This window comes from Ornithorhynchus anatinus, chromosome 2, assembly GCF_004115215.2.
Source record: "Ornithorhynchus anatinus isolate Pmale09 chromosome 2, mOrnAna1.pri.v4, whole genome shotgun sequence".
NCBI classification, from domain to species: Eukaryota; Metazoa; Chordata; class Mammalia; order Monotremata; family Ornithorhynchidae; genus Ornithorhynchus; species Ornithorhynchus anatinus.
Window position 1 is genome coordinate 37,361,334 of NC_041729.1, and position 26,799 is coordinate 37,388,132.

General features: G+C 44.9%; 1 protein-coding gene across 9 annotated transcripts in view; it reads left to right on the forward strand.

Moving 5' to 3' along the window:
- The window catches only part of TNRC18 (trinucleotide repeat containing 18), a 111,820-nt gene that overhangs the window by 72,004 nt on the left and 13,017 nt on the right, over window positions 1-26,799 (forward strand). For 5 of the 9 annotated variants that reach the window (XM_029054808.2, XM_029054775.2, XM_029054784.2 and 2 more), the window contains 7 exons: window positions 2,008-2,182; window positions 3,200-3,563; window positions 6,513-6,791; window positions 13,600-13,854; window positions 20,912-21,348; window positions 22,418-22,585; window positions 24,969-25,110. In XM_029054808.2, coding sequence (XP_028910641.1) covers window positions 2,008-2,182; window positions 3,200-3,563; window positions 6,513-6,791; window positions 13,600-13,854; window positions 20,912-21,348; window positions 22,418-22,585; window positions 24,969-25,110 — 1,820 coding nt within the window. The remainder of the gene's footprint in view (window positions 1-2,007; window positions 2,183-3,199; window positions 3,564-6,512; window positions 6,792-13,599; window positions 13,855-20,911; window positions 21,349-22,417; window positions 22,586-24,968; window positions 25,111-26,799) is intronic. The other 4 variants (XM_029054793.2, XM_029054830.2, XM_029054825.2 and 1 more) reach the window with 1 other exon arrangement.

Genomic DNA, 26,799 nt, shown 5'->3' on the forward strand with positions numbered 1-26,799 from the left:
CTGTTGGTGCCCAGGCCCGCCGGGTAGCCGAGGCTCGGGCTGCTTGTAAACGCAGCTCTCCCAGTGGGGGTGAGTGTTGGCTTTCAGGGAAGGGTGACTAGGTGAGAGAGGAAGAGTGATGGGAAGATTTCCAGGCTGATAATTGAGGTTAAACAACAGGTAGGTGGATGGATCTTGTACTCAACTAGAGCTTCGGCATAAAGTGGCAGAAATCACCTTAGCGGGAGATGGTTGCATTTTAATCCAAGTCCTTTAAAAATTTGAGATTATTTTTGCTAAACTGTTTCTCTCTCTGGCTAGGAACAAACTTCTCTTCTCCTCGCTTGTCCTTAGTGAAGGAAGAGACTCAGCTTTCTTTGCCTTGGGACCATTCCCCTTGCCGTCCCTGCAGCTCAACTCAGTGGCCTCCGTTCATGGCAAATTGTAGCTTTTCTCAGTGACCTGCCCCTTCCTGGTTGCTCTTGATGGCTGTCAAGAGCTTTTTCCCTCCGTTTCTCCTGCCAACTCCCCTTCCCAGCCTTTGGCATGTTGGGGGTGGTTCTGGGGAGCTGCACTTTTCCTTTGCTTGTTTGTTAGGACTCCAGTGGGGTAATGTGTGTCCTGGTTTGCCTGATATTTCCCAGCCTATAGATAGGTGAATGTTGGAGTGAAGACAATGGATTTAGGTTTGGGTTAGAAATGTGAAGCAGGGAGGAGTGGGAGAGAAGTTCCATTCAGTTTTTGGTGAATCTTGATTGAGTCATCCAGGCCCAATCTCTATTGATATTAGGGGGGGAGGAGGTGGGGTGGAGGCAGCCCCTAAACTGTAAAATGGGTGTGTCTTGGATCTCTCAGGGTGGAGCTTGGGCACCTAGTAGTGGATTTGGGGCCAAGGTGCCAGAGAACTGTCTCTTCCTTGTTGCTAGTCACTTCACACTGAGAAGACTTCAGAGACTAATCCGACTTCTGGCAGTTTTTGATATCCCCGTCGGCAAAGGAGGTGGATGAAACAAAGGAGATAATTAGTAACAATGCCAAATGAAGAGTGGATTCTGAAGGCTATAGTTTTGGGAATGTGGGTTTTAAAAATTAGACTAAGACATTGGAATCCTCTTTATACTGGCCATTTTCCATGGCCATCTCTCCCCTGCCTGTCCCACTGAGAGCAGAAGAGAGTTGAGCTCTTTGTCTTTGTAACCCCATTCTCCCCGATCCTTCTCAAATCTCTGAAGAATCTGAATCCTTGTCCTTCATAAGACTCCCGGGTCAAATGGAGTGAATGTTTGTATGGTTGTGTGTTTGAGGGTGTGGGTGTGTGTGTATGTCTCTGTGTGTGTGTGTGTTGCTGTAGTTAGTTTATGAGGGTGAGAATTTTCCCTTCTCTCTGTGACGATGTGTCTGAACTGAACATTCAAAGAGGGGGGAAAAAATGATGCTGTACTTCCAAGTATCACATCTTGATGACTGGAGCGATTTTTACACTCAAGTGTTCCCCGTTTATAGGACCTGTTTGAGAACTGCTGATAAGCCACCCCCCTCAAATAGGTGCTGGATTGGCTAAATGATCATGGAGCTTCAGTGTGTAGCTGTGGAAAAATAAAGTGAGCTGTGATATATGCTCAAGTGGTGCAGTTAGTTGTGCTATTTAAGTGCTTTATATGTGCCAAGCGCTGTGGAAAGTCTGGGTTTAGATTCAAAGTCAGCACTTCATTCTGTTCTGCTGCATAATGTCCCAGAGACTCCCATACTAACTCCTGTGTGGTGATTTTGCAAACACCCAGTACAGAATCTCTGGATTCTGGGGAAATTGACGTTTTCCTATAACCCTCTCTCATCTTGCAGTACCCTGGAGTGTTTCTATTCTGAGCTGCCAAAGGGGATTAGAGCATTTTCTCCCTGTGGCAGTCAAGTCCCTTCTGTCCTGCGTTAGTGGGGAGGGAAGCCCCACCAAAACCGAGAACTGTATATAATCGTGGCCAATTGGGTAACAAGTCTGAGCTGGTCACCAACAGTGCATCTGGGTTGCAGGCTGAGCAAGACCTTGCTGCTGTCAGAAGATTCGGAGACTGGAGAAGGGGTGAGGAAGAGGCACAAGGGAGCCCTCCCTGAGGAGGAAGATGATGCAGACAGCTCCAGTGGGAGGACGAAAGGGAGAAACCAGAGCTGGGAGGAACATGAAGCTGTCTCAGGCTTTGCAAATGAGGTCAGTACACCCTGGTGGCCTTCCCCAGTTCAGGGTCCAAAAGGGGAAGGCTGATCAGGTCCCAGCCTTTTCAGAGCACTTCACAGGGTGAAGGTCAAGAGGTCAAGGGAGGGCAGAGGATGGTCCTTATTCAACCACATAGCCTAATGATTAATCTGCTTGCATCACATAATTCTAAAATGCCTTGAGTCACCGTTCTGGAGTTTTAGGGAAAACGGAGGTTGTAATCCTTTATTCAGTTGGTTTTCCATCATTTGCATTAGTGAAGGGGAGAAGTGGCCAATGGGTAATTTGGAAGAGGGCGAGGTGACTTGGGCCCTGATTGGGTAGCTGAGAGAAGGGGCCCTGGAACCTGTCTGGGGCGGGGTGCATGGCGGGGGGCAGAGCGGCTCCACTTTAGCCAGAGAGGAGCCACCGATGTGAATTTGAGTGCCATAGTGTGGGTGGTTAGAAGGAAGGGAGACAGCACAACTAGGGAGAATTTAAAAATCTGCTGTGGATAATCCACCCACAAATCATTGAGAGTTGACTAAAATGTTCTCTCGTTGGTGATAATGATGGTATATTAACTTACTACTTTATTTTTATGCCACTACATAAAGTTTCTGGTGAGTGAAATGAGCTGAGTAGGTAATTATTAGGTTCTAGGTTGGTCAGGGAAATGTCTAGGTCTTCTTCTGTCACCTTCTCTAGTTCCTTTTCCACTTCCATCACCATCCCCAGCTTTTGATCCAGTTCTGCCATTAAAAGTGCTGTCCACTCTTTTTGAAGGTGCACCCAAGGTTTGCAGGGGTCTCTAATGGTACTAGAAAATACCAGACACCTCTTTGTATGGGCTCCATCACCCTTCAAACAGTCAGGGAACAGACCAGGTGAAAACTGGCCACCCTACCAATCACTCAGTTATACTTTCATGTTCCAAGACCCAGTGGCTTCTGAAAGCGTGCACGGCGAGCAACCACCCAGTGCCCCGCTAAAGGCATCGTTATATAACTGTAACATCTCCTTTCTCTCCAGTTGAAGATCAAGAAGAAGAAGATGGCAAGTGACCAGGAGCAGCTGGCAAGTAAGCTGGACAAAGCCCTGTCTCTCACCAAGCAAGACAAGTTGAAGTCACCTTTCAAGTTTGCAGATAGCTCTGGTGGGAAACAAAAAATCAGTGGGGGTGTCAGCAGGTACTTGTCATCCCATGACACCTTCCTGAGCAAGGAAGAGAAGAAAAACCTGGCCAAGGGCTTAAGTCTATCGCTGAAAGCCTCCAAAGAAGGTAAAAACAAAATGGCTTCCAAAATGAAGAAGATGGAGGTGGGGTTAAAAGTCAAAGGTCAGCTGAAGGTTTCCCACTCACCAGCAATATCGGAAATGAGCAGCTACTCCTATAGTAAGTAACATCTGTGTTGCACTTTCGTAGGATGTCCCTTGGCTCTTCTGGTTTATTTTTAATTCAGTGGGTAACTTATGAGAGATGGTGTCATAGCAGACTGGACGTGCAGTCATCTTGCTGTTCCTTACAAAAGCGAAGGCTTCTCTTTGCCATCCACATGGTGCAAGCACTGCACTGGCAGGCTCATGTTTCTTTGAGTGAATTTGCTTTGTGTGAGGGAACCTGATGGTTTGGTTTTGAAACTAGTTTGTGTGTTGTTTAAGAAGGAGCTGCTGTTCATAGAGTTGAAGCGTGCTTTCTGTCTGGATATTTGGTTGTTATTGGATTTTAGGGAATTTTATCGGGGTTTGGGGTGGAAGGTGACAACCGCTCTGAAGGGTCTTATATGGATGGAGTCCTCACAGTCCCTGTGGGAGGAAGATGGAGCCTCAGGTGGCTGAGTCTTGGCTTAGAAAGTCTTTGGAATTTTCTTGTCTTGTTCTTAAAGGGCTCCAAGGGATTCAGAAGTGTTTCTGCCTTTCTCAGGCTTGTGTTAACAGTTCGCCCCATGTGACCTCACCATCTGGAGCTTGTGATTCCTTCCAGTGACTGGTCGTATTCTTTGGGTTTGAGAATGGGATGCTGGTGACCACAGTCAAGAGAGCTGCCGTCCAGGGTTTCTTCGGTTCAGCTGCCCCGATAATCTCTCATCAACCCTGGTGGGGAACCATGGCCGGGAAAAGGAGGGAAGCAACAGCATCCTGCCATACCTGCCTTGAGACTTATTTTATGAAAGGGAGAGAAGCAGCATGGCTTAGTGGCAAGAGCCTGGACACTTGGATGTCAGAGCAAATGGGTTCTAATCCCAGCTCTGCCACTTGTCTGCTGTGTGACCTTGGGCAAGTCACTTAACTTCTCTGTGCCTCAGTTACCTCATCTGTAAAATGGGGATTAAGACTGTAGGCCCCATGTGGGACAACCTGATTACCCTGTATCTACCCCAGCACTTAGAACAGTGCTTGGCACATAATAAAGTGCTTAAAAAACACCATAATCATTATTATTATTATTCCCCTTTCCACGTTTGTTACTATACCGACCTACTTTCTTGCTATGCATACTTCAAGGATCATGCAGGCCAGACTCCACATTTCCATAGATTGGCCTTGCTTTTCATTTCAAGAGTTGGCCAGCAGTGGAAATAACAAAGTTAATTTATTTCAGACCACCTATCTCCTCCTTTGGGTGAAATTTACAGGTAACAGAGATGCTAACCCTACAGGATTAGCATATATGAGGAGGGCGCGCTCCACCCCTTCTGTCTTCCACTCTTAACTAGCTCTGATTGGCTACTTGCAAGTAGACAATTGGAACTAGATGTGGATGATGCAGCCCCGTAAACCTACACTGCGATAGTAACCTCTTGGGAGGTGCTGATTTAATGGAATGGGAATATTATTATTTTTATCATCATCATTATAATAATCATTACTTAATAATATATCACCAATAATATAATTGTATATTGATAATAATAATTGTAATTGTTAAGCACATACTGTACGTCAGGCAGTGTTCTAAGCGCTGGGGTAGGTGCAAGATAATCAGGTTGGACACAGTCCTGGTCCCACAGAGGGCTCACAGTCTTAATCCCCATTTTACAGATGAGGAAAATGAGGCATGGAGAAGTGAAGTGACTTGCCCAAGGTTACACAGCGGACAGGTGGTAGCGTCAGATTTGAACCCAGGTCCTTCGGACCCCTGGGCCCATACTCTATCCATTAGGCCATGCTGCTTCTCTATTACCAATCTTTAATCCAAACACCTCACTTCCTTTCCTTCCAATCAGGGGTGCCCTGTACTGAAATTTCTAAATGGTCCCTAGTTTTAGATTATTTTAAAGGTTAGCTTAGAAATGGTCCTTGTTCAGCATTCCCAAAAGAAATTTGGACTACTTATGTGATTTGGGATATATTTTATTTCTGAGCAAAACACTAAGGATAATTCATTTAACGTTTGAAAAATGGAATGGTTCAGTGATGTGGGCCTGAAAGCCCTCACTCCGGGTCTGTGCAGGAAATAAACTGAGCGGATTTTGTCTCATTTGGAGTTAGGACAGGTTCTTTGGTAAGAGCAAGATTAATAGTGACTTTGGAGAGTAGGGAGGGATTGCGGGTGTTGGCAGATCAGAATTTTGGTGTGTTTACTTCTTTTGACATTGTTTTTGTTTTGTTTGGTTTTTTTAGGTGGGGGATTAGTGAGGGTATGGGCTATAGGCTCTTGTGTTTAACAGAGGCTATCTTAGTATAATTGTCACCAAGGAGAGGGCCTGGAATGGATTCTGGGAGCCGGGTAGAGGAAATAAATCCTCCCCACATGATTGAACTTGAGGGTTTCTTTTCTCATGCTCACTAGGCCATGCAGTTGGCCAGAAGACTTAACCAAACCCAATTGGTTTGGAGAAGAGTTTTAATGAATCCCTACTTCCCACCGGGCCATTCCCCGGCTGTAAAGGAGGCTCTTGATTTGGAAAATTGCCTGGGAGTCAAAGGGAAATTTGAGCCTGCATGAATAAGTATTCCATACCAACGCAGGGAGTGTGTTCTACCTCAATCACCTCCTTACCACCACACCTCTCCAAAAGGCCTACTGAGCTACTGGATGGTGAGTGCGTGGCCAACTTATAACCTAGAAAAGAGTATCAGGACTGAATCTTGCCAAGACTCAAGAAAGATGATATGCTGATTTGATGCCTCAACCAAATCCCAGTCAGGGTGGTCCAGGACTAGAATGGAAATTAGATTGATGGTGCGTTGTGAAAGTGGCATGGGGGAAATTTAGCTCGACCTTTACCTATGAGTTCTGTCTCTTTGTTTCTTCAGCACTATTTCACCCAGCCATTAAAAAAGGAAAAGTTAAAAAGAAAATTCTTTGACTTATCTCTGTTACAAACTACTTTGACTGCAGATTCGGACTCAGAGGAAGATGATGAATCCTTGAAGGATGAGTGGCCTTCTCAGTCTCCCTCCAGCTCCAAAACGAGACCTTCCAGTCTCTACAGTGTAGTGACCAAAAAGAGCAGCAAGTCGGCTGGAGGCCTCAAGCCAGTCAAGAGGGGCATGCCCACCACTGGAACTCTCAAAGCTAAGCAGGCTGCAAGCAGAAAGCAGCCATTTTGTTTGCTGCTTCGGGAGGCTGAGGCTAGATCTTCCTTCAGTGACTCTTCGGAGGACTCGTTTGATCAAGGTTACTAGCTAAAAACACAAAAATCCTTCCATATTTTGGAGAGAGCGAGTGAGCGAAAGAGAGAGAGAGAGAGAGAGAGAGAGAGTGAGAGAGAGAGTGTGAGAGAGAGAGAATGAGAGTGAGAGAGATGGTAATACTGAGGTCTACCATCTTGGATGGCCAAAAGAAGGGTGGCCATCTTTGTTCTTGGCAGCGTAGCCTGCTTTTATCAGTATAACTTTTTTTTTTGTATTTGTATCACTGTGATAATATTATTGGCTGGCTCTTTTAGAGCTCTTATATGGACTGGTTTTTAGTCTTTACTTTTCTCTCCACCTTCCCCTCCAATCCCTTCAGCAAATTCACTCCTTTCCTGGCCAACATCACCATGAATTTTTGTTTATTTTTTGTTTTGTTTTGGCATGGGCCCTATTGAGGCTTCAAAGGGACTTTTTTGTAAATGGAATACTGTTGTGTGGGCGTGTGACTTGATGTTTGTATTGCGATTTGGTATACCAAGCTTTATTAAACATATCGAGTTCATTTTTAACTAAACCAGTGTGCCTTGTCTCTCTTGCTGTGTCTCTTATTAGGTGATTAGGTTGACGCTTCACTTCATTCGCTCTACCCTCCCCCACCTCCTCACCACTCCAAAAAAGTAGAAATGGAATTAATGCAGTCTGATGCTCTCTCTATTATTCAAATATCCCTGTTAGCAATTGGCATTCATTTCATTTTCAAGATGAAATTAACTGTTGCTACCACCACTATCATCCCCATGCCTTTTTAAGCTTCTTTTTATTTATTTTTTATTGGTTTTCTGTTTTTTGTTTGGTTTTTCAAGGATCTGTAGTGCTTCAGCAGTGATTTTAAGAATTCGTCTGTAAGAAATCTCTTGGTCGTAGAGTTCTATTTTGAAGGATGGTAGTTCAGCTCGAGGTCCCAGAATACTTACCATATCATTTTGGGTTGGTTTTTTTAAAAATATTTTGTCCACTCTTTAGGATTGGAATATTTGACATTTTACACTTTCATCAGGAGTGTTCAAAGAAGTGGAAACTAATTGAGTAAATGACCAAAGTTGGGGAAGTCCCAGGTTCTGCTGGCTTTCCAGCTCTCACTTTGGCCTTTTGGAGCTGCCTCAGAAGCCTTTCTGGTTGTCCTTTGTGATTGGGAAAGGAGATTGCTAGAGGCATTTTTTCAAGAGAATCATGGGAGTTAATGTATTAATACACTCCCATTAAATGAGATTAAGAGCAACGAGCCCGTGGAATTTGCAAAATTCTCTTAGCATCCTAACAGAGTGTAACTGATCTGGAGTTTAAAGTTCAGGGTGGGAGAGATGGAGTATAATCTGACATATTAAGGAGAAAACAATTTCTGGGTTGTGTTTTTTTGTTTTGTTTTTCCTCCAACCCTGTGTGTACTCTTACCCAGTTCCGCTCTTTACTCCTTTTCCCCCTTTCAAAACATTTTTTGAAGACTAGAACACAGAGTAAAGGCAGAAAAATGGTTCATTTTTGGTTGAAATGGTTTTGAAGGGACCTTCTGATGCAACTATCATATCAGCAAGAAATCAGTGCAGATTTGAAAAGGACCAATGTAAGGCTCTTAACTCTTGTCCAGAGCCCCTATGGTCATGGTGGCTAGCCTTGCTTTTTAAGGTTTTAGTGTTTCCTCGAATAATCTGGTTCATTTTCCATTCAAAACTACATCTTCCATGTGTCCATTTGATCACTTCTTTGTTCTTTTTGGTTCTTTTTTCTTCCTTTGTTTTTTGTTGGGTTTTGGTTTTTTTTTTTTGGTGGGAGCCAAGTGCCCCAACCTGCAACCTTTTGAATTATCTGGACCTGGCAAACAATAGGAAAATGTGTCCAGAGCCACTGAGAGAAGACCAACTAGCCTATTGTCTAGTCCATCTTTAATAGAGTTGGGTGGGGAGGGGTTGAATGCAAGAGGGAAATGCATATGGTCATCGGATGGGATCATTTAGTGGGGAAAGCACTGGGAATTTGGCGGGAGTGGGGAGGGTAGATATTATTTCTTTTTTTTTTTTTTGGCAAATGAATCTTTTCGGAAGTTTCTCTAAGGGATATTTGGGTAATAGGGTTTCTAATGGCTTTCCCTGATACTAAAACGATTAATAACTTCAGCTTTTCTAGCGTGCTCGCTTTCTCCTTGCAGCTGCTTGACCATCCCTTCACCCTTGACCCTTATCCATGATGCTTTGAATGTCTGTATCGGTCTCTTGCATTTGCTCTCATGCTGCACTAAAGAAGCAAAGTGATGGCTGGGAGTAGGGCAGACACTGCTCAGCGAGGGGTCACTAACCTTGAACCTGAACCTTGCACATTGTTATGTAGGTAGGAAAAATACATTTTCTTTCTGTCATCTGTAAAATCTTGGATTTTTTGGTGTTTATCCCCATTTTATAACCCTCAGATTTTTTTTGCATTTCTTGGGTTTTAAAAAAAAGAAAGGAAGATTACACAGTGTCCATTTGGGTTTCTCTGGTGGAAAGCATCCTTTGCAACTTGACTCAGTTTGTTCCCATGCTGCAGACTCCAGAAAGGCTTTCCCAATTCTCCAGTATCCTAATGGGATATCATTTCCAGTCCCAAGCACAGTGGGGCCTAAGCCACCCGCACTGGGCAAGAAGAACCCTCTGAAGGAAGTTCCATGATTTCCTTACAGAAATTTCTCTTGGTCTCATGGACTTTTGAGTCGGGTGAGAGGCCTGTGGTTGGGATGGAAATTGGAGAGAATGAGCCCAGCAGTAGAAAGTTGACTGGATGAGTTTTAATTCTCCTACATTAGAGGACTTTAATGTCAAAGTTGATGGGGCAAGGGGTGTCTTTTGGCCTCCATTTTGCTCTGAGCAAATATCACAGGGGTTTGTGGAGGTCATTCCTCTTGAACTCTGTGATTTTGTAGGAGACCAAGATATTCTGCCATTCATTTTGTACTAAGACCAGGAACCTCAGTAATTAATTAATTATCTGTAGCAATCTGGTTCCCTTTCAGTGAAGTCAAGAATCGTCCCCTTCTTGGGGGAATGGCCAGCAAAGGCTCTCCCTTCCCAAACCAGCCACCCTGGATGGTCTACCTCCCCTGCTAGACCCATAAGAATTATTGTGGCCGGAAAAGTATTTCTGGAGTCAATAGCGTTACACATGGAAGTTAAATCTTCCCAACCAAGGGAGAGACATTTCTGTGCTTGAAAATCCAGGGTATAATCTTTGGAAAGGAAATGCCACACAAAAAAATAAAACCCGCCTCCAAAAATCCAGAATTGGAGAGCCCAATGAAAGCCAGATGTGTAGGGGACCCAGATGCTGTGGAAAGTCTGCCTACACTTAGCCTGCTTTGTATGCTGTAGGCCTGCTTGGCGCTATGACAAACCATATTATTTTATACAATGTGAAATGAATCTCAAGTGTGTGTTGTTCTGCCCTTTCTCTCTTCTCCCCTCTGCCCTGCTGCTTCCTTCCTGATCATCTTGTTCCATCCATTCCTTTTTGAAACCTGATTACTGACCATTTTCTATCCATGGTAACAAAACTTTTTTTCTTCTTTTCACTTACCACTCACTCAACTAGCTCAGCTGATTTTGAAAGATCGACTAATAACAGATAAATTCTGCCTCGGTCTGGTATCTAGTGCCAAATTAGACAGATAGAATGAACTTTTGTTCTTGTCAGTATACCTTGTGGCTGTCATTTATGGTCATGGATGGCATTAAAAACAAACCAACTCTTTTTGGCATTTCCTTCCCCCAGTTTCCTTCACAAAACACAGGCTGCTCAGTATGGAAAAGATTTATCATTAAAAATCATATTTTACTTTAATCAGCAGCCCATATTTTAAAAAACATCAGTGAGATGTCCAAACCACAAAAGTTTGCCCGCCCTGGGCCACCAAAACTAGGCATGCCAAAGAAGTCTCCTTTAAGTGTGTTTTTACCAGTTGAAATATCGGCACATTCCATGTATAGGTGTATGTGTAAGACTGGCATATTCTCCAAAACCTGGAAAAAACATTTGTAAAACCTCAACTTTAGATTTTTCTTTGACTCGAGATGTGAATCTTAATTTTCAACCTTCAAAAATATTGAATTTTGCTCTGTTTACATATGGTAAATTGATGACATCCCCTCTGGCCTTCCTCGGGTTTGTCCCTGAAAGAGAAGGATGGATGGAACTAGGCTGATGTGCATGAATTGGCCAAGGAGCGTGCTTAAAGAAAGTTGGGTGAATGAGCTGCTTTCTTGGCAAGGAGGCCTGAGGGCTTTACTGCCTGTACCCCTTGAAGAATGGCTCTTTTGTGAGTACAAGGGAGGTAGCGTTCTCTTCTATGGGTGTTGTATGTATTTCATAAAGTGTACTGGACGCCCATTAAATTTGAAATAGTATGAGTCCTATCATTGTACCATCTATTTTTCTAATAAATAGAATGCATATTGGCCAATCCAGTGAAGTTTTAAGTATATTTTATTATTTTGTTACATTACTAATGTCTCTATCATGTGTTTTATGGAAAATGTGACTTGTATCTGGAAAATGACTGTGATGCCCATATAGGATTCTTGAAGTATTAAAGAGAGAGGGCAGCATTACCTGTTGGCTTCATTGTATGGTTCCACTCACTCACCTTAACCTTGCATCCTAATCCCTGTAAATTCAGATAATAGAATTTTTTTTCCCCTTGCGTGAGCAGGGTTCCTTTGGTTAGAGAGGAGGGGCTGAGATACTCCATATCCAGAAAAGATATTTGGAAAAAATAACCCCAGTAGGGCCGAGGAAGATGTTCTTGGACCAAGGAACGGTTTGCCAGAATCTTGGTCGATCCAAAATATGTTCCTGTTTCTCTGCATCTCTTTTCCTGCCCCATCACTCACTCCAAAAAGCATAGAACCAAATCTCTTAGCCCGTTCAAGATTAAATGAGCTTTGGGGGTGACTGAATGTCTGGATTCTGCTATTGAGTCACTATAGTATTTTTATGGAGAAAACTCCATATGCTCATCCTTGATCGATAAGTTCCAGTCTACAGGACAGGACTTCTTTGTTGTGGACTCTGTTTTGATGAAAGCTCCTCCTCTAGATTGTCAGCTCTTTGTGGGCAGGGAGCACATCGATCAATTCTGTTGTATTGTAGCCTCCCAAGTGCTTAGTACAGTGCTGAGCACAAAACACTCAGTAAATATAATTGATTAAAAACAGACACCAAGAATAACTCCATGGTCAGTCTTCTCTAGTCAGCCTGTTTATCTCAGCTTACTTAAGTGCACTTGCCCTAAGTCAACACACATCTCCTGATTAGGAGGCGGGCAACCTTCTCCTCCATGTTTGCTTTTGATGAACTCTTTGTGGCCCAGGTTAGAGAAGTGAGTTTCGTTCTTTCCTCTCTCATTTGATTGCCTTCCCCTTCTTCCCACAATCTGTCTCTTCTCCCTGCCCGTCCAACCACGTTTCTCACAACATGGAGTTGGGTGCTGACAACCAGGACTATCAACTGTTCTGGGGGGTGCTTAGCCCTTCTGTAGAAAACCAATTCTTTTTTGATGGTGATTGTTGTGTGTTTACTATGGGCCAGGCACTGTTCTAAGTGTTGGGATACAAGCTGATTAGGTTGGACAGTGTACATGTGCCACATGGGGCTCACAGCCTTAATCCCCATTTTACAGATGAGGTGACTGAGGCACAAAAAAGTTAAGTGTCTTGCCTAAGGTTACACAGTAGGCAAGTGGCAGAGCCAGGATTAGAACCCAGGTCCTTCTGACTCCAGGCCCCTGCTCTATCCACTAGGCCATGCTGCTTCTTGACTATCTTCCTTTAATTCCCAGCCTCACCTTCCCACATGGCAGTGATGCTTTGTGAGGGAAGGACAAATCCTGAAGTAGTCCTATTCGTCTGCTTCATAAGCTCCCTGCTCTGGGAGGTTGTTAGCTGAACCTTCTATGAACACCCCTCAAAGCACATGAATCAACCCCCTGTCACTGCCCTCTGCTTGTACCTACCCAAGGCCACATAGGAAGAGCTATATTTCCAAGCCTGCTCTTTTTTTTTTTGCCGGTATTGCTCCTTAAAGGGATCCTATCCCTGGGATCTCCCAGACCCGAGTTAGGCAAGACAAAGGAAATCATTAGCATGACCTCTCCTCTTCCTTTTTTCTCCCATCCCTGCAGTTTCTCTCTTTCTTATCTTTACCTTCCCTCCCCTGCATATTTGAATTTCGCTTTGCTTTGTCTTCCTTCCTTCTTGGCATATCTGTGTGACTGTGCTTTTGGGTACATGAGTGAGTGGGTGTGGTTGTGTTTCTCCCTGTCCTTTGTAAGTGTGTCTCTTTTCCCCTCTCCCTTCCACAGCACATACTGATGGTTGTATTCCCTTACAAAAACTGATTTTCCGATTAGTAAGCCAGGAAGAAATGCTACAAAGCTATAGATACAATTCCTGGAGTTCCAAATCATTTTCCTCCTTGGATGGGGAAAGGGGAATTTGTTTTTTTGTTTGTTTTTTCAATGCTGGGTTCGTCTCTGTCAACCATTTATTAGCTAGGGAAATCCAATGTCCTGAATTCAGGGCTGAGTTGATCAGTTGGTTTGAGCAATTTTGGGAAACAGATTTTCTGTTGCCGTTCCAGACCACCACTTTTGGAGCTCTAAATCAGGTCAGATATGGCAGAACGAAAGCTCCAAAATGTTAGTGGCCAGACTGATTTTGAGGGGTTACTGGTGAACTTGGGGATGGATTGTGTTGGGGGACAAAGACTTGGTTGGCTGAACTCTGCCAAGATGGATAATGAGCTTCCTGTTTTCTGCGTGCTAGATTATAGTTCAGAAGAGGAGGAAGAAGATGAGGACGATGAAGAGGAGGAGGAGGAGGAGGAGGAAGCTGACGACTATGGGATGAATAGCCATGATCGGCTCTCCTCCCCATCCTTGGATGAAAGTGGTTTGGGGCTGTTGGCGAGGTTTGCTGCCAGTGCCATGCCTAGCCCCATAGTGCCTCCCCCTCTCTCCATTGTCCAGCTGGAGGCCAAACAGAAGGCTAAGAAGAAGGAAGAGAGGCAGAGCCTGATGGGTAAGTCGCATACTCTGGGAAGGGGGTCAGGAGGGAGATGGGAAAGAACCGACAGACTCAGCTCAGAGGCAAGGCTCCCACTGACGCCGCCTTCTTCTTCTTCTTCATCATCATCATCGTCATCATCATCATCATCATCATCATCATTACCATCATATAATATTTGTTTGATATTTTAGAACATATAATGTGACCTCTTGCAGACAGGCACTGTTCAGAGCCAGATGGAATTAACTGGGGCCCTTTTGAAATGAAAGAATAATGAAGAAGATTGAACCCAGCATCAAAGCCCATATTTTCATGGATAATGAGAGGGCTAAAATCTCTCTAACACCCCAAGCAGTTCTTCTCTCTGATTTCTCCCTGGCCCTAAAACAGCACTATATGGGAAGGGAGGACATCAGTTATTTACAATAGTCATCTATCATCAGATCTAAAGTCTGGTTGTTTTGACTCTAGATATTCGGGTGGCATATCTGAACCAGGGATCAAGAGAGATCTGGGTAGCTCAAGGATACGGGGGCTCATGGCCATCTGATAGCTATCTGTAGCAAGAGGGGAAATCCCAATGGATAGAGGAGATCTGGGTTCTTTCCTTGGAGTCTTAAGTCAGAGGAACAGAACAGGCAAGTGAAGGAACTTTTCCAAAGGCGACACAGTGAGCTAGAGGCAGAACCGTTTTCAGGAACCAATTGTGGTGTAAGTCGAAACATTGTACGCTGGAACCAATTTTCCCACAGGAACAATGCTTATAAATGGGGGATTGGTTCCTGAACTAAGGCTGGTTATCCTATTTTTATCAAAATTACCCAGAATCGTATCCTCAGTCAATTATAGATGAGGAGTAGAGCTCCATTAATGTGCTTATATTGTGACTAGCAATCATATTGACATAAAAATCATATAAAGTTAAAAATACAGCACATAAAAATATAGTATTGAATTGTACAATGTGCATTATCCCCACCTACTAGTGGTCTAAAAAGCACAGACAGATTTTGACTGCGTATTTTATTTTTAAAACAATAGCTCATGTCTGAGCCTGATTGTCCCAGTCCAGCTCTCTTCCTGGCTATGGAAGAGAGGGGGTTCACCAGTCATGTAGGGGTCCTGCAGTGGTGGCAGGAGCGGCATTACACAGGGAAGCAGAAAAAGGGATGAAGAAAGGAGGGGATGGGGTTACATAATGTTCATTCATTCATTCATTCAATAGTATTTATTGAGCGCTTACTATGTGCAGAGCACTGTACTAAGCGCTTGGAATGAACAAGTCGGCAACAGATAGAGACAGTCCCTGCCGTTTGATGGGCTTACAGTCTAATCGGGGGAGACGGACATACAAGAAGAATGGCAATAAATAGAGTCGAGGGGAAGAACATCTCGTAAAAACAATGGCAACTAAATAGAATTGAGGCGATGTACATTTCATTAACAAAATAAATAGGGTAATGAAAATATGTACAGTTGAGCAGACAAGTACAGTGCTGAGGGGATGGGAAGGTAGAGGGGGAGGAGCAGAGGGAAATGGGGGGAAAAAAGGGTTAAGCTGCGGAGAGGTGAAGGGGGGGCGGTGGAGGGAGTAGAGGGAGAAGGGGAGCTCAGTCTGGGAAGGTCTCTTGGAGGAGGTGAGTTTTAAGTAGGGTTTTGAAGAGGGGAAGAGAATTAGTTTGGTGGAGGTGAGGAGGGAGGGCACCTAGTAATCACAAATAGGGTAATCAGAATAAATAAATTGCTCACTCATACATAAATACATAAGTGCAGAGAGAGGCTATTACAAATAAATATGGGATCGTATCAGCCAGTTCTCTTGTACTTCCCCAAGCATTTAGTCCAGTGCTCTGCATCTAGTAAGCACTCAATAAATACCCTTGATTAAGTGATTGGTCTAAAGCTGGCTGATGAGCTGTCATGGCTTGGGAGTTAATCGGGGAAGAAGGAGGTGGGATTTAAGAAGGGCTTTGAAAGTAGGGAGAGTTGTGGTCTGTTGCTCTGTGGTGGGGAGGAAGTTCCAGACTAGTGGAACAGTGTGAGTGAGGGATGGAGATGGAAGAGAGAGAGTGAGGTAGAACTAGAAGCTTGGTTTGGGAGATGCAAGAGGAAACAAGAATGAGTGGAGAGTAGGAGGTGTTAAGAGTTGATTTGTAAGATTGGAAGAGTTGGAGGAGAGACTTGAAACAGACCTTCAGGAGTTTTTGCTAGATGCGGAGGGAAATGGGAAGCTATTGGAGGTTTTGAGGAGAGGAGAGATGTGAGATGAGTGACATTCAGGAAGATGATGCCTCCAGCCTTGTGTAACACTGACTGAAGAGAGGAGAGGCTGAAGCCGTGGAGACCAACAAGGAGGTTCATACAGTATTCTAGCCAAAATATGACAAGCGCTTGGACCAAGATGGTAGCAATCTGGGTGGAGAGGAAATGGGCAGAAGTAGGAGACATGATGGAAGAACTGGCTGGATTTATCAGTAACTTGAATGTGTGAGTTGAAAGCTTGTGAAGAGTTGAGGATGATGCCAAAGTTGTGGGCTTCTAGGGCAGGGAGGGTGGTGGTGTCATCGATGGAGATGGGAAAGTAGCAGAGAGGGAAGGGCTTAGAAGGGCAGATGGGAGGCCAGTTTGGGATATATTAAGTTTGAGGTGACAGTAGTACATCCAATGAAGATGCCTAGATGCAAGAGAATGATTGCCAGGAGTTGCCGAATCAGGGCTAGAGAGGTAGATTTGTGAGTGAAGGAAAAAGTAGGTGTAGTGCAAGATCCTGGCATTGTCAAGCTGGAGTTGATATCCTAAACCTGAAATCGGTTGTAAATTCAGATGTTGGAAGTGACATTTGTCCTCCTAATTCGAAGACTTCCCGTACCTCAGCTTCGCGTGTATAAGAATGATAATTGTGGTGTTTGTTAAGCACTGAACTAAACACTGGAGAAGATACAGGATAATCAGGTCCCACATGGGGCTCACAGTCTTAGAAGGTGGGAGGACAGGTATAGATTTCCACTTTGTGGATGATTCTCCCCCTTTGAAAGTTGCAAGTGCCACTCAGAGGAGGGAGTTGGATTCTGTCGCATAAAGCAGCTGACTAAGCCATCACCTGTCAGTAGTGAGGGGGAGTGTTGAGGGCTGATGTGCAGTGTAGTTTCCATTTAAAACATTGGTGCTAAGCACATTAATAATAATAATTTTGGTATTTGTTAAGCGCTTGCTAGGTGCAGAGCACTGTTCTAAACGCTGGGGTAGATACAGGGTAATCAGGTTGTCCCACGTAGGGCTCACAGTCTTAATCCCCCTTTTACAGATGAGGTCATTGAGGCAACGAGAAGTTAAGTGACTTGCCCAAAGTCACACAGCTGATAAGTGGCAGAGCCGGGATTAGAACCCATGACCTCATGGTTCTGACTCCTCTGACTCCTAAACCCGTGCTCTTTCTACTGAGCCATGCTGCTTTTCTAATGAAACTGTGTCAAATTCTGATGAGCAACTGGCAAATGGCGCTTTCATAAAGGGTGAAGGGGAACAGAGAGAGAAGGAATGAGGGAGGAAAAAGGAACTACCCCCCACAATCTTCAGGTCCCCCCAGGAGACTAATTTTATTATTATTTGAATTTAAGTGCTTACTATGTGTCAAGCACCGTTCTAAGCCCTGTGGGAGTTACAAATGAATCAGGTCAGGCACAGTCTCTGTCCTACATGGGGCTCACAGTCTCCTTGGGAGGGAGAATAATGGGAGATGCAATTTCAGAAAGACTATAGACTTTTATCTAAGATTCATATAAGAGGAAGCTTCTGTCCAAGTGACCTGGGTTGGGAGCATGTGTTCCTAGGCAAAACGCTTAGCACTTCTGCATTTCAGTATCCTCATCTTTAAAATGGGGCAAACATTCTCTTCTCCTTTATTACCTCACAGAGAGGCTGTGAGGATGACTGTAATTACAGATATGAAAGTGATTTAAGCTCTTAAGAAGAAAAGTGCTATTAAAAGAAAAGATATCACATTTTTGCTTTCACACGCAAATGCACACCCACACTCACCCACAAACACACACATCTGATATCAAGAAAGAAGACACAACTTCTGAATAACTGACACAACTCCAAAACTTTCATCTCTAGGATAGCTGATTTTTTTTTAAATGATATTTGTTAAGCATTTACTGTGTGTCAAGCACTTTACTAAATGCTGAAGTAGATACAAATCATTCAGGTGGGAAACAGTCCCAGTCCTATAAGGGGGTCTCAGTCAAGTAGGAGGAAGAATAGGTATTGAATCCTCATTTTACAGTTGAGGAAATTGAGGCACAGAGAAGTTAAGTGACTTGCTCAAGTTACCCAGCAGGCAAGTGGTGGAACAGGGATTAAAACCCAGGTCTTCTGACTCCCACGCCTGTGGTCTTTTCACTAGGCCACACTCTATTCCGTTGTTCTGTGCTTGACTAATGCTTGCAGTATTAATTGTGTCCAAACTCTATCTAATAATGCTACAGGACCATGTTCTTGAGCTTCCCTGTAAATCTTTATTTGCTTGGATTTTCTAGAGAAGATCTGCCTGATCATAGAAAGAAATTTAGAAGGAGGAAGAGATAGGACCAGCTGGCTTTTAGGAGCTTTAAGAACCAAACTGGTGGAAGAAGCCTATCTCCTCCTCCCTTCTCTCCTCACATATATCTACACAACAGTGAGGGGAGCATGGAGTTCATTGGCTGCCGTCTCCCAAACACCAGAGAAATGGCTAAGGTCATTTTTGCCCCTGCCTTACATGTTGTTCAGAGGTGGGGAGCACGTTGTGAATACCAGGCTCAGTTAATGAATATTGATAAGAAGCTTTTCACTGAACTTAGGTAGAAAAGGCCTTACCCAGATGCTCCTGGACTGTCTGGCAAAATCTTAGTCATTTCTCTCATGTGTAGGAGATGGCAACCAATGAACTCCATGCTGTCCCCCTGCCCCACTCACCCCCTTACCTGGAAATCTCTCCTAATTGTATTTTATTACTAGCTCCCTATAAGGCTTGAAAACATTTTGGAACTGGACAGAACCTGGCAAGTAGGAAGCACTTAACAAATACCGTTAAAAAGAACTGTTAAAAGATGTTAATAATGTAGCTACTACACTACTAGTATTAGTAGCAGAATGGGAAGCAGTGTGGCCTAATGCTTAAAGCATGGGCCTGGGAGACAGAAGACCTGGGTTCTAATTCCGTTCCACCACTTGCTGGCTGTGTGACCTTGGGAAAGCCACTTTACTTTTCTCTGCCTCAGTTTGCTCAAAATAGGGATTCAATATCTCTTCTGCCTCCTACTTGATTGTGAACTCTATGTGAGACAGGGACTGTGTCCCACCTGATTAACTTGTAACTACTTCAGCGCTTTGAACAGTTCTTGACCCACAGTAAGCGTTTAACAAATACCATTAAAAAAAGAATAAAAGTAAATAGAACCAAAACATGGAAAACCAAGCCCACTCTGGCCCTGAGTTTCCTCATCTTTAAAATGGGGATTAGATCTTATTCACTCTACTTAGACTGTGAACCCATGTAGAAGCCAGGGATTTTTCTGGCTTGACTGTACCCAATCCCAATTCCACCTTCCAAGATGAGACCAGATCTGACGGACACTTTACCTGGCTCTCACTTCTGGAGCACATAAGTGGTCTCTATGGGCTTCTGGAACACACCATATACATAAACAACAGCATCCCATCTTCACTTTCCCTCCCCTGGCCAGTATCTTGCCTTAGATGATGTGAGGGAAGTGAAGAGGTAGCCCAGACAGGAAACAATAGCTAGTCTGAGCTAGCTAGCCTGAGATAGCTAGCTACCCCTCTAGACTGTAAGCTCGCTGTGGGCAGGGAATGTGTCTGTTATATTGTTATATTTTACTCTTCCAAGAATTTATTATAGTGCTCTGCACACAGTAAATGCTCAGTAAATATGATTGTCTGGCTGACTAAGGGGCTTAGGAGAGACCATGAGTCCCTTTAGGAATTTGCTTGGCAAGGGTTTGCCTTTGGCCACCGCTCCACCTTCTTGGGCTTCTCCAGAGAGCCAGGTAAAGTCCAGCCCACAAGGTAGAAAATACTAAAGTTGCCAAGGAGCAGGCATCTGTGGAGCAAGTGCAGGTTCATAGAGGTCAGTGCTCTAGGGTCCATTACAGATGAGGAGTGGGGACTTCCAGGAGATAGGGGATTTTGAAAGGAGGCTAAAATGCTCCTCACCCAGGTAGGGGGTTTTGGTGAGGGAATTTCCAGGTCCCCTGAGGAAAAGAGTTTACTTACCTCTAGGAAGTATTCCACAGGGACTTCAGCCAATCCCTGGCTCACCTGACTGCATGGACTGATCTGAGGACACTGCCTGGACTTGGGTTCTTCCTTCTTGAACTATAACTTTTTCCCGAACTAAACTTACTCTGCTTACCTGAAAAGGTTTCACAGGGGTGCTTAGTGTGGCTTTGCTGTGATCTCTATTCATTTTCCCGAAGCCTTTTTTGCCTAACTAACCGGCCCCCCGACTCGGTTCTGGTCTTTTTACAAGATCAGCAAAATGCTTCTCAATGTAGGTTTGCTGGATTAGGGGCAAAATGAGGAGTCGGCTGGTTCTCTGTGGACTTGGGATAGCTATAGATTTGGCCATGCTCCATTGGAGGGGCCAGAAGAAAAGGGAATCTAGCTATAGCCCCTGGGCATTTGTTGTGACTGACATCCGTGGGGAATTTTCTGCTTCTGCATCGTTTCTTTTTGTGATTCAATGGATGGGATCACTCTTCTCCAGTGGAAGGGATCTACTCTTCTTTTTGGCTCATGGTGGGGTCTAGGATAGGGAGAGAGCAAGGAGGAATTGGGGGTGGAAACCAACCTCTAAGGTGCAGTGAAACCACCAGGGCCGGCACTCTAAGCTGGAATTTTGTTTGCCCCATCGGTCTCGCACAGTGTCCTCCAAAGAGTGTAAAAGAAAGCTGAAGGCTGGCACTGAATCAGGAGCTAAAGGGCCCCCTGGAAGACTACATTCGCTCCATCCTGAACGGTACATTCATTAAACCTCCTATCCGTCTGTCCTGTTTGTGTTTAGGAACGGAATTTGAATACACTGACTCGGAGAGCGAGATCAAGATCAGAAAGAAATCGCCCTCCGGGCTGCTGCGGGGGAAGAAGGGGCTGATGGAGCAGGGAGCCATCCCACCTCCAGCCCCCTCCGGTTCGCTGGGCCCCAGCCCCGGGACCACAGACAAGGTCAAACCGGCCATGGAGAAGGGGCGGAAACTGAAGAAGCTCAAATCCCCCAAGGAGCTGAGCTTTGAATTCGGGTTGGAGGCGAGTGATGACGACCTGTGGAACCGGCGCCGGAGCGAAAGGATCTTCCTCCATGATGCCACCGCCACGGCCCTCTTGCCGCCCACCCCTGCCAGCTCCACCCCCATCTCCAAACCCAACCGCTGCAGCAAAGGTCCCCCGCTGAGTCCCAAGAAAGAAGGGGTGAAAGGGAAGGAAAGGAAAGAGCTCAGCAAGGTAGGTGATGGTGACAGGGATGGCTTGGGAAATATTGTCTTCCCAGAAGTTCTCTTTTCTAGAGCCTCCAGCTGGGCCCTGGCAGAAGGGCAAGACCTGCAGCTTCCAACCATCGGAACTCACTGCTTTAGAAGCTTTGGGGCCCGAGTGGAGATTTCATCCCAACGGAATCACGAATCTCCGCTTCGTCCCTTGCTCTAACTCCATTGGGACTCCCTCCTTTGGTATTAATTTACTTTGCAGACAGCTGATCTCTCCCTTCCAAGCCAGGTCTTTTTTTGAGAACTTCCTGTTGATTTTTAGTCTCCTTTGGGGGCATTTTAAAAAATTTCACTGGGCTGGTCCCCCAACAAGATGGCACCCCCCCATCTCTCCCTCCCCATATCCTGGAAAACTGCTCCTAGAGGTAAACTCCTTAGTGACTTCCACTCCCAAAGGTTTCTATCTCAAAATGAAGGGGAGAAGAGAGGGCCTAGAAAGAGACTAGAGAAAGAAGCAAAGATATAGCCCACCATCTCTCCTTTAAGGTCAGCCTTGCCTTTTCCCTTCATGTGGAGTTTTGGTCAGTGCCCATCCTGGTCTGTGGTAACAGCCATCCCTTCGCCACCTCCAACTACTTGGCTTCCCGGGTCATTAGCTTCCTTTTGGTCTCCTGTGAGTTGTGGGAGAGTCTGGAGCTGGAGCTTGGAAGTTGCTGGAGGGAGGATGGGAAAGGTGACAAAAGGTTACACAGTCCCAGCTCTTTCCTTCTTTGAAAGCAGGGACAAAAGGGGAGGGGATGCAGGAAAGGGAAGGTGTAGTGCTTCTCTCTAGAATGGCCATTTGTCATCAGAAAAAAATAATGAAATCACATGGTGTGAGAGTCCTCTCTGCAGAGGCAGAGAGGAACAGAGAACTTTTCTCTTGATTTCTGAGCTGGAGAGTGAATTGAAGACCCTGACCTGCTGTCTTTCTGCATCCTGGTTGGGTGTCAGGGAAATTTTTTTGTGGCTGGTTAGCTGAGCTGCCGAGAGCCCCATCTCCCTGGGGCTGCTGGCTGTCCTGAGTCAGCCTGTGCTTGCTTCTTTAGCAGAAGAAGAAGGGAAAGGAGGGACCGTGCTGCTCTTCTTCGTCCTCTTCCATGTCTCCCCCTGCCGTCTCCAGTTTGCCCTCTGAAGCTCGAGCTCCCTTGGCAAGTTCTCTGACTTCCACCAAAAAGAGTAAAACCAAGGTGAAAGCCAAGGATCTAAAGAAAGAGGTAAGCAAGGGTGCACCGAGGAAAGGCGGGGAGAGGGAGGGGAAGAGGTAGGCCAGAGAAGAGGAGCGCCGGGACGAGTAATGGATTAGCTCCCCTGGCTGCCCTAAAAAGTCCCAGGAACAAAATGGCCTTTACAAAAGCTTGTCATCTAGCCAGAAATTGGGATCTGAAGAAGCAAATGGGAGACCAGTTAGTGGGTACTCGGGAGCTTAGTGTTTCAGAAGGAAGGCGCCAGCCAAGATGTTGGGAGAAGCAGCATAGATGAGTGGAAAGAGCACCGCCACCTGGGAGTCAGAGGACCTGGGTTCTAATCCCAGCTCTGCAACGTGTCTGCTGTGGTGACCTTAGGCAAGTCACTTAACTGTCTGCTGTGGTGACCTTAGGCAAGTCACTTAACTGTTCTCTGTGCCTCAGTTTCTTCATCTGTAAAATGGGAATTAAATCCTACTCCCTCCTATTTAGACCGTGAGCCCCAGGAACTGTGTCCAACCTGAGTATCTTGTATCTACTGCAGCACTTAGTACAGTACTTGACACATTAGTCAGAGTTTAATAAATACCATAAAAATGTTGAGGACCAGGCCTATACTAGGGAAAGAACACATTGAAGCCTGGTTTATTATTATGATTGTTATTGTTAATGATATTATTGTGATTAGTAATAAATAGTATAATGTTAAAAGTAATTATTTTGCATGAGTCTCACAATGTAATCATAGCCAGATGTTTCTCACAAATATAAAAGCAGGAATTCCCCATGAGGAAGTCAGGGATAGTTCACATATATTAATGGATTACTTCCTTTAGAGATAGAGACAACACAGGCAAGGAAATGACTTTCAGTAACCTATTAAGTGGACTCACTGGACTAGTGTAGACCCTGCCTAAATCGTTCTTATTCAAAGTACCAAGAGTTCATTAAGAATGCAGGCTGGATGGATTGGATATTCAGTGCAGGGAGAAAGAGAGGTAGGAAGGAGAAGCTGGACTGGAGAAGCTAAGGAACTGACTGGGAAAACCCAACAACAGAAGGAATATTCTATCATTTCAACTTTCTCCTAGAAGAGGGTAGGAAACCATGTGCAGTGGTCCTAGACAGGATGGGAAATTCAGCTTGATGCAAGTGGCTTTAACAGGAGGACACCAAGTTGTCATTTTGAAGCTGAGCCACTGCAAACTCCTCCTCTTGGCATTGCCTTGGACAGCACAGGCAAACCAGCCCTTAAACTGCTTCTTGTCACTCTCTCTGAAGAGCAGTATTTCCCAGTTTGGCTGAGGAGGCCACGGGCAGTAATTAAATAAGATTACTGGATATTCAGAGCCCTGGACTGGTTGTCAATAGGCTCAAGAGTGAATGGTTCAATAGAGCCTAAAACGTGCCACATCCACTCTGAAGTCCCTGGGCCCCCAGGAATATTCCCCTAAAATATGTTGGATGACTGATAACCCCAGAACCTGGCCGTTAATGAGTTTGGAGCCCCATTGCTTCTCTTCTGTCATGTCTGTAGATTGGAGAAGTCCAGGATGTCAGCCTGTCAACAATATAGGGAGGAGGACGACCCTGTAGGCACCAATTGAAATTGGTCCTTGTCTCAAGGCTCTCACAATCAACCATCAACCCTTGATATGTATTGAGTCCTTTCTGTTCATTCGGTCATATTTATTGAGCACTTACTATGTGCCGAAAAACTGTACTAAGCACTTGGGAGGGTAAATATAACAATTAACAAACACATTCCCTGCCCACAACAAGCTTACAGTCTGGAGTCTGTGTGCAGAACACTGTACTAAGTACTTGGGAGATTACATTAGAGGAAGTAGACAGGCTTCCTGCCCACAGAGAGCTTACCATCAATCAATCAAATGCATTTATTGAACACTTACTGTGTGCATACCCTGCACTAAGCTCTTGGGCAAGTACAGTATAATGAGAGTTGGTAGACACATTCCCTGCCCTGCCATCCAATGGGGGAGACAAATACAACACAATTTACAAATAGAAGGAAAAATGCTTGAATAATAGATTATGTGAATAACTGTGCACAAAATTAATCTAATGCGGGAAACAGTTACACTCCAAAATGCAACAAGCATAAAATGTAAATGGTAAGAGGCAGCATGGTTCTTGCTTCAAACTAAACGTGACGAGTAGCGTTGTCTCGAGGGCAGGGCCAGAGCAGACATTCTCCCCTTTGAGAGGGATTCGCTGAAAAATAGAGAACTGCAGTTGGAATGAGTCAGTTCCATTTGGGTCACTCTTTGAGTCAGCAAGGATCCAGTGAAATGCGTGGAGCTGGTACAGGGCTTGGGGCCAAGTGGATGCTTAATAAATACTGTTGATGGGTTTGATGATGGTGGGATTTTTCCAAATCTCTGTTCCCCAGAGCCGAGGGAAAGGAGGAGCGGTGAGTAAACTGATGGAAAGCATGGCGGCTGAAGAGGACTTTGAACCCAACCAGGACAGCAGCTTCTCCGAGGATGAGAATCTCCCCCTGAGTATGCTGGTGGAGAGGCCTGTGACTCCAGGTGAGAGGAGTGGGGCTGTTCCCCCTATTCTTTGGGGCTCAGAAATATCCAGCTCAGACCATCGATGGGATCAGATCAGAGTCTGCTGGGCAGTTGAAGAGAGACTGACCCAGCATCACAGGCAGGGGATGTTGTAGCACTGATATCCACTCCCCTGTACCTGAAGAAATCATTCAATTTAAACTCACTCTCACTTATTTGTGGTAACTTGGATCAGTGCTTACCAACTGGGTCAAAAGCCCTAGGGAGGAGAGAAGGAGATACCCCCCAACTGCTCATTCTAGAATGAAGTGAGATCACCCTCTGTGCTTTAAGATGAGTCTTAAGATCTAAGCTAGCAACACCCTGAAATTGCAGGCATAGAGTGGAGGTCCTAAAGTTCAAATGGAGATTATTACAACCCACAGATAATTCTAAAACTTCATTTGGATCAATCTTTTCCCTTCCTATCTAAGAACAATAATAATAATAATAATTATGGTATTTGTTAAGCACTTACTATGTGTCAAGCACTGTTCTAAGTGCTGGGGTAGATCCAAGGTAATCAGGTTGTCCCACGTGGGGCTCACATTCTTAATCCCTGCTTTACAGATGAGGGAACTGAAGCACCGAGAAGTTAAGTGGCTTGCCCAGTGTCACACAGCAGACAAGTGGCGGAGGGAGAATTAGAACCCACGTCCTCTGATTCCCAAGTCCATTCATTCAATAGTATTTATTGAGCACTTACTATGTGCAGAGCACTGTACTAAGCGCTTGGAATGTACAAATCGGTAATAGATAGAGACAGTCCCCGCCCTTGTCCATGCTCTTGCCACTAAGCCATGCTGCTTTTGTATCTCATCCCCATTCCCTCCACTCCATGCAAGCCAACCTCTTACCAAAACTGTCAACATGGAGGCTTGCAGCCCAGTCTGAATCTCATCATCCTTCATTTCTTTGCCCTATCATTTTTTAAATGGTATTTGTTCAGTGCTTACTATGTTCCAGGCACTGTACTAAGCTCTGGGGTAGATGCAAATTAATCTGGTGGGGCACAATCCGTGTCCCACATGAGGCTCAGAGTCTTAATCCCCTTTTTACAGATGAGGGAGCTGAGGCCCTGAGAAGTTAAGTGATTTATCCAAGGTCATACAGTAGACAGATAGCAGAGCTGGGATTAGAACCCAGGTCCTTCTGACATCCAAGCCTGGGTTCTATCCACAGGGCCATGCTGCTTCTCTTGGGTGAGGTGCCAGAAGGCAGTGAAATGGCCCAAAGGCAGGGATGCTAAAGGGATCAAGTTAAGCCACTGAATGGAGAGTCACTTCCTGAATGACAAGAATTGCCTCTATCACAGAGAAGCAGCGTGGGCTAGTGGGTAGAGCACGGGCCTGGGAGTCAGGACGAGCTGGGTTCTAATCTCGGCTGTGCCTCAGGAAAAGGAAAACCTTGGGAAAGTCACTTAACTGCTCTGTGCCTCAGTTACCTCATCTGTAAAATGGGGATTAAGACTGTGGGACTGTCCAATCTGGTTAGCTTTTATCTATGCCAGCGCTCAGAACAGTGCTTGACTAATAGTAAGCACTTAACAAATATTATCATCATTATTATTATTATTATTATTACCACTTTACAAGGTGACTAGAGGGGAGTTCTGGCCCCTGAGCCATGCAGGGTCTGGATCCCCTCTCTTGACAACCCCCGCCATTC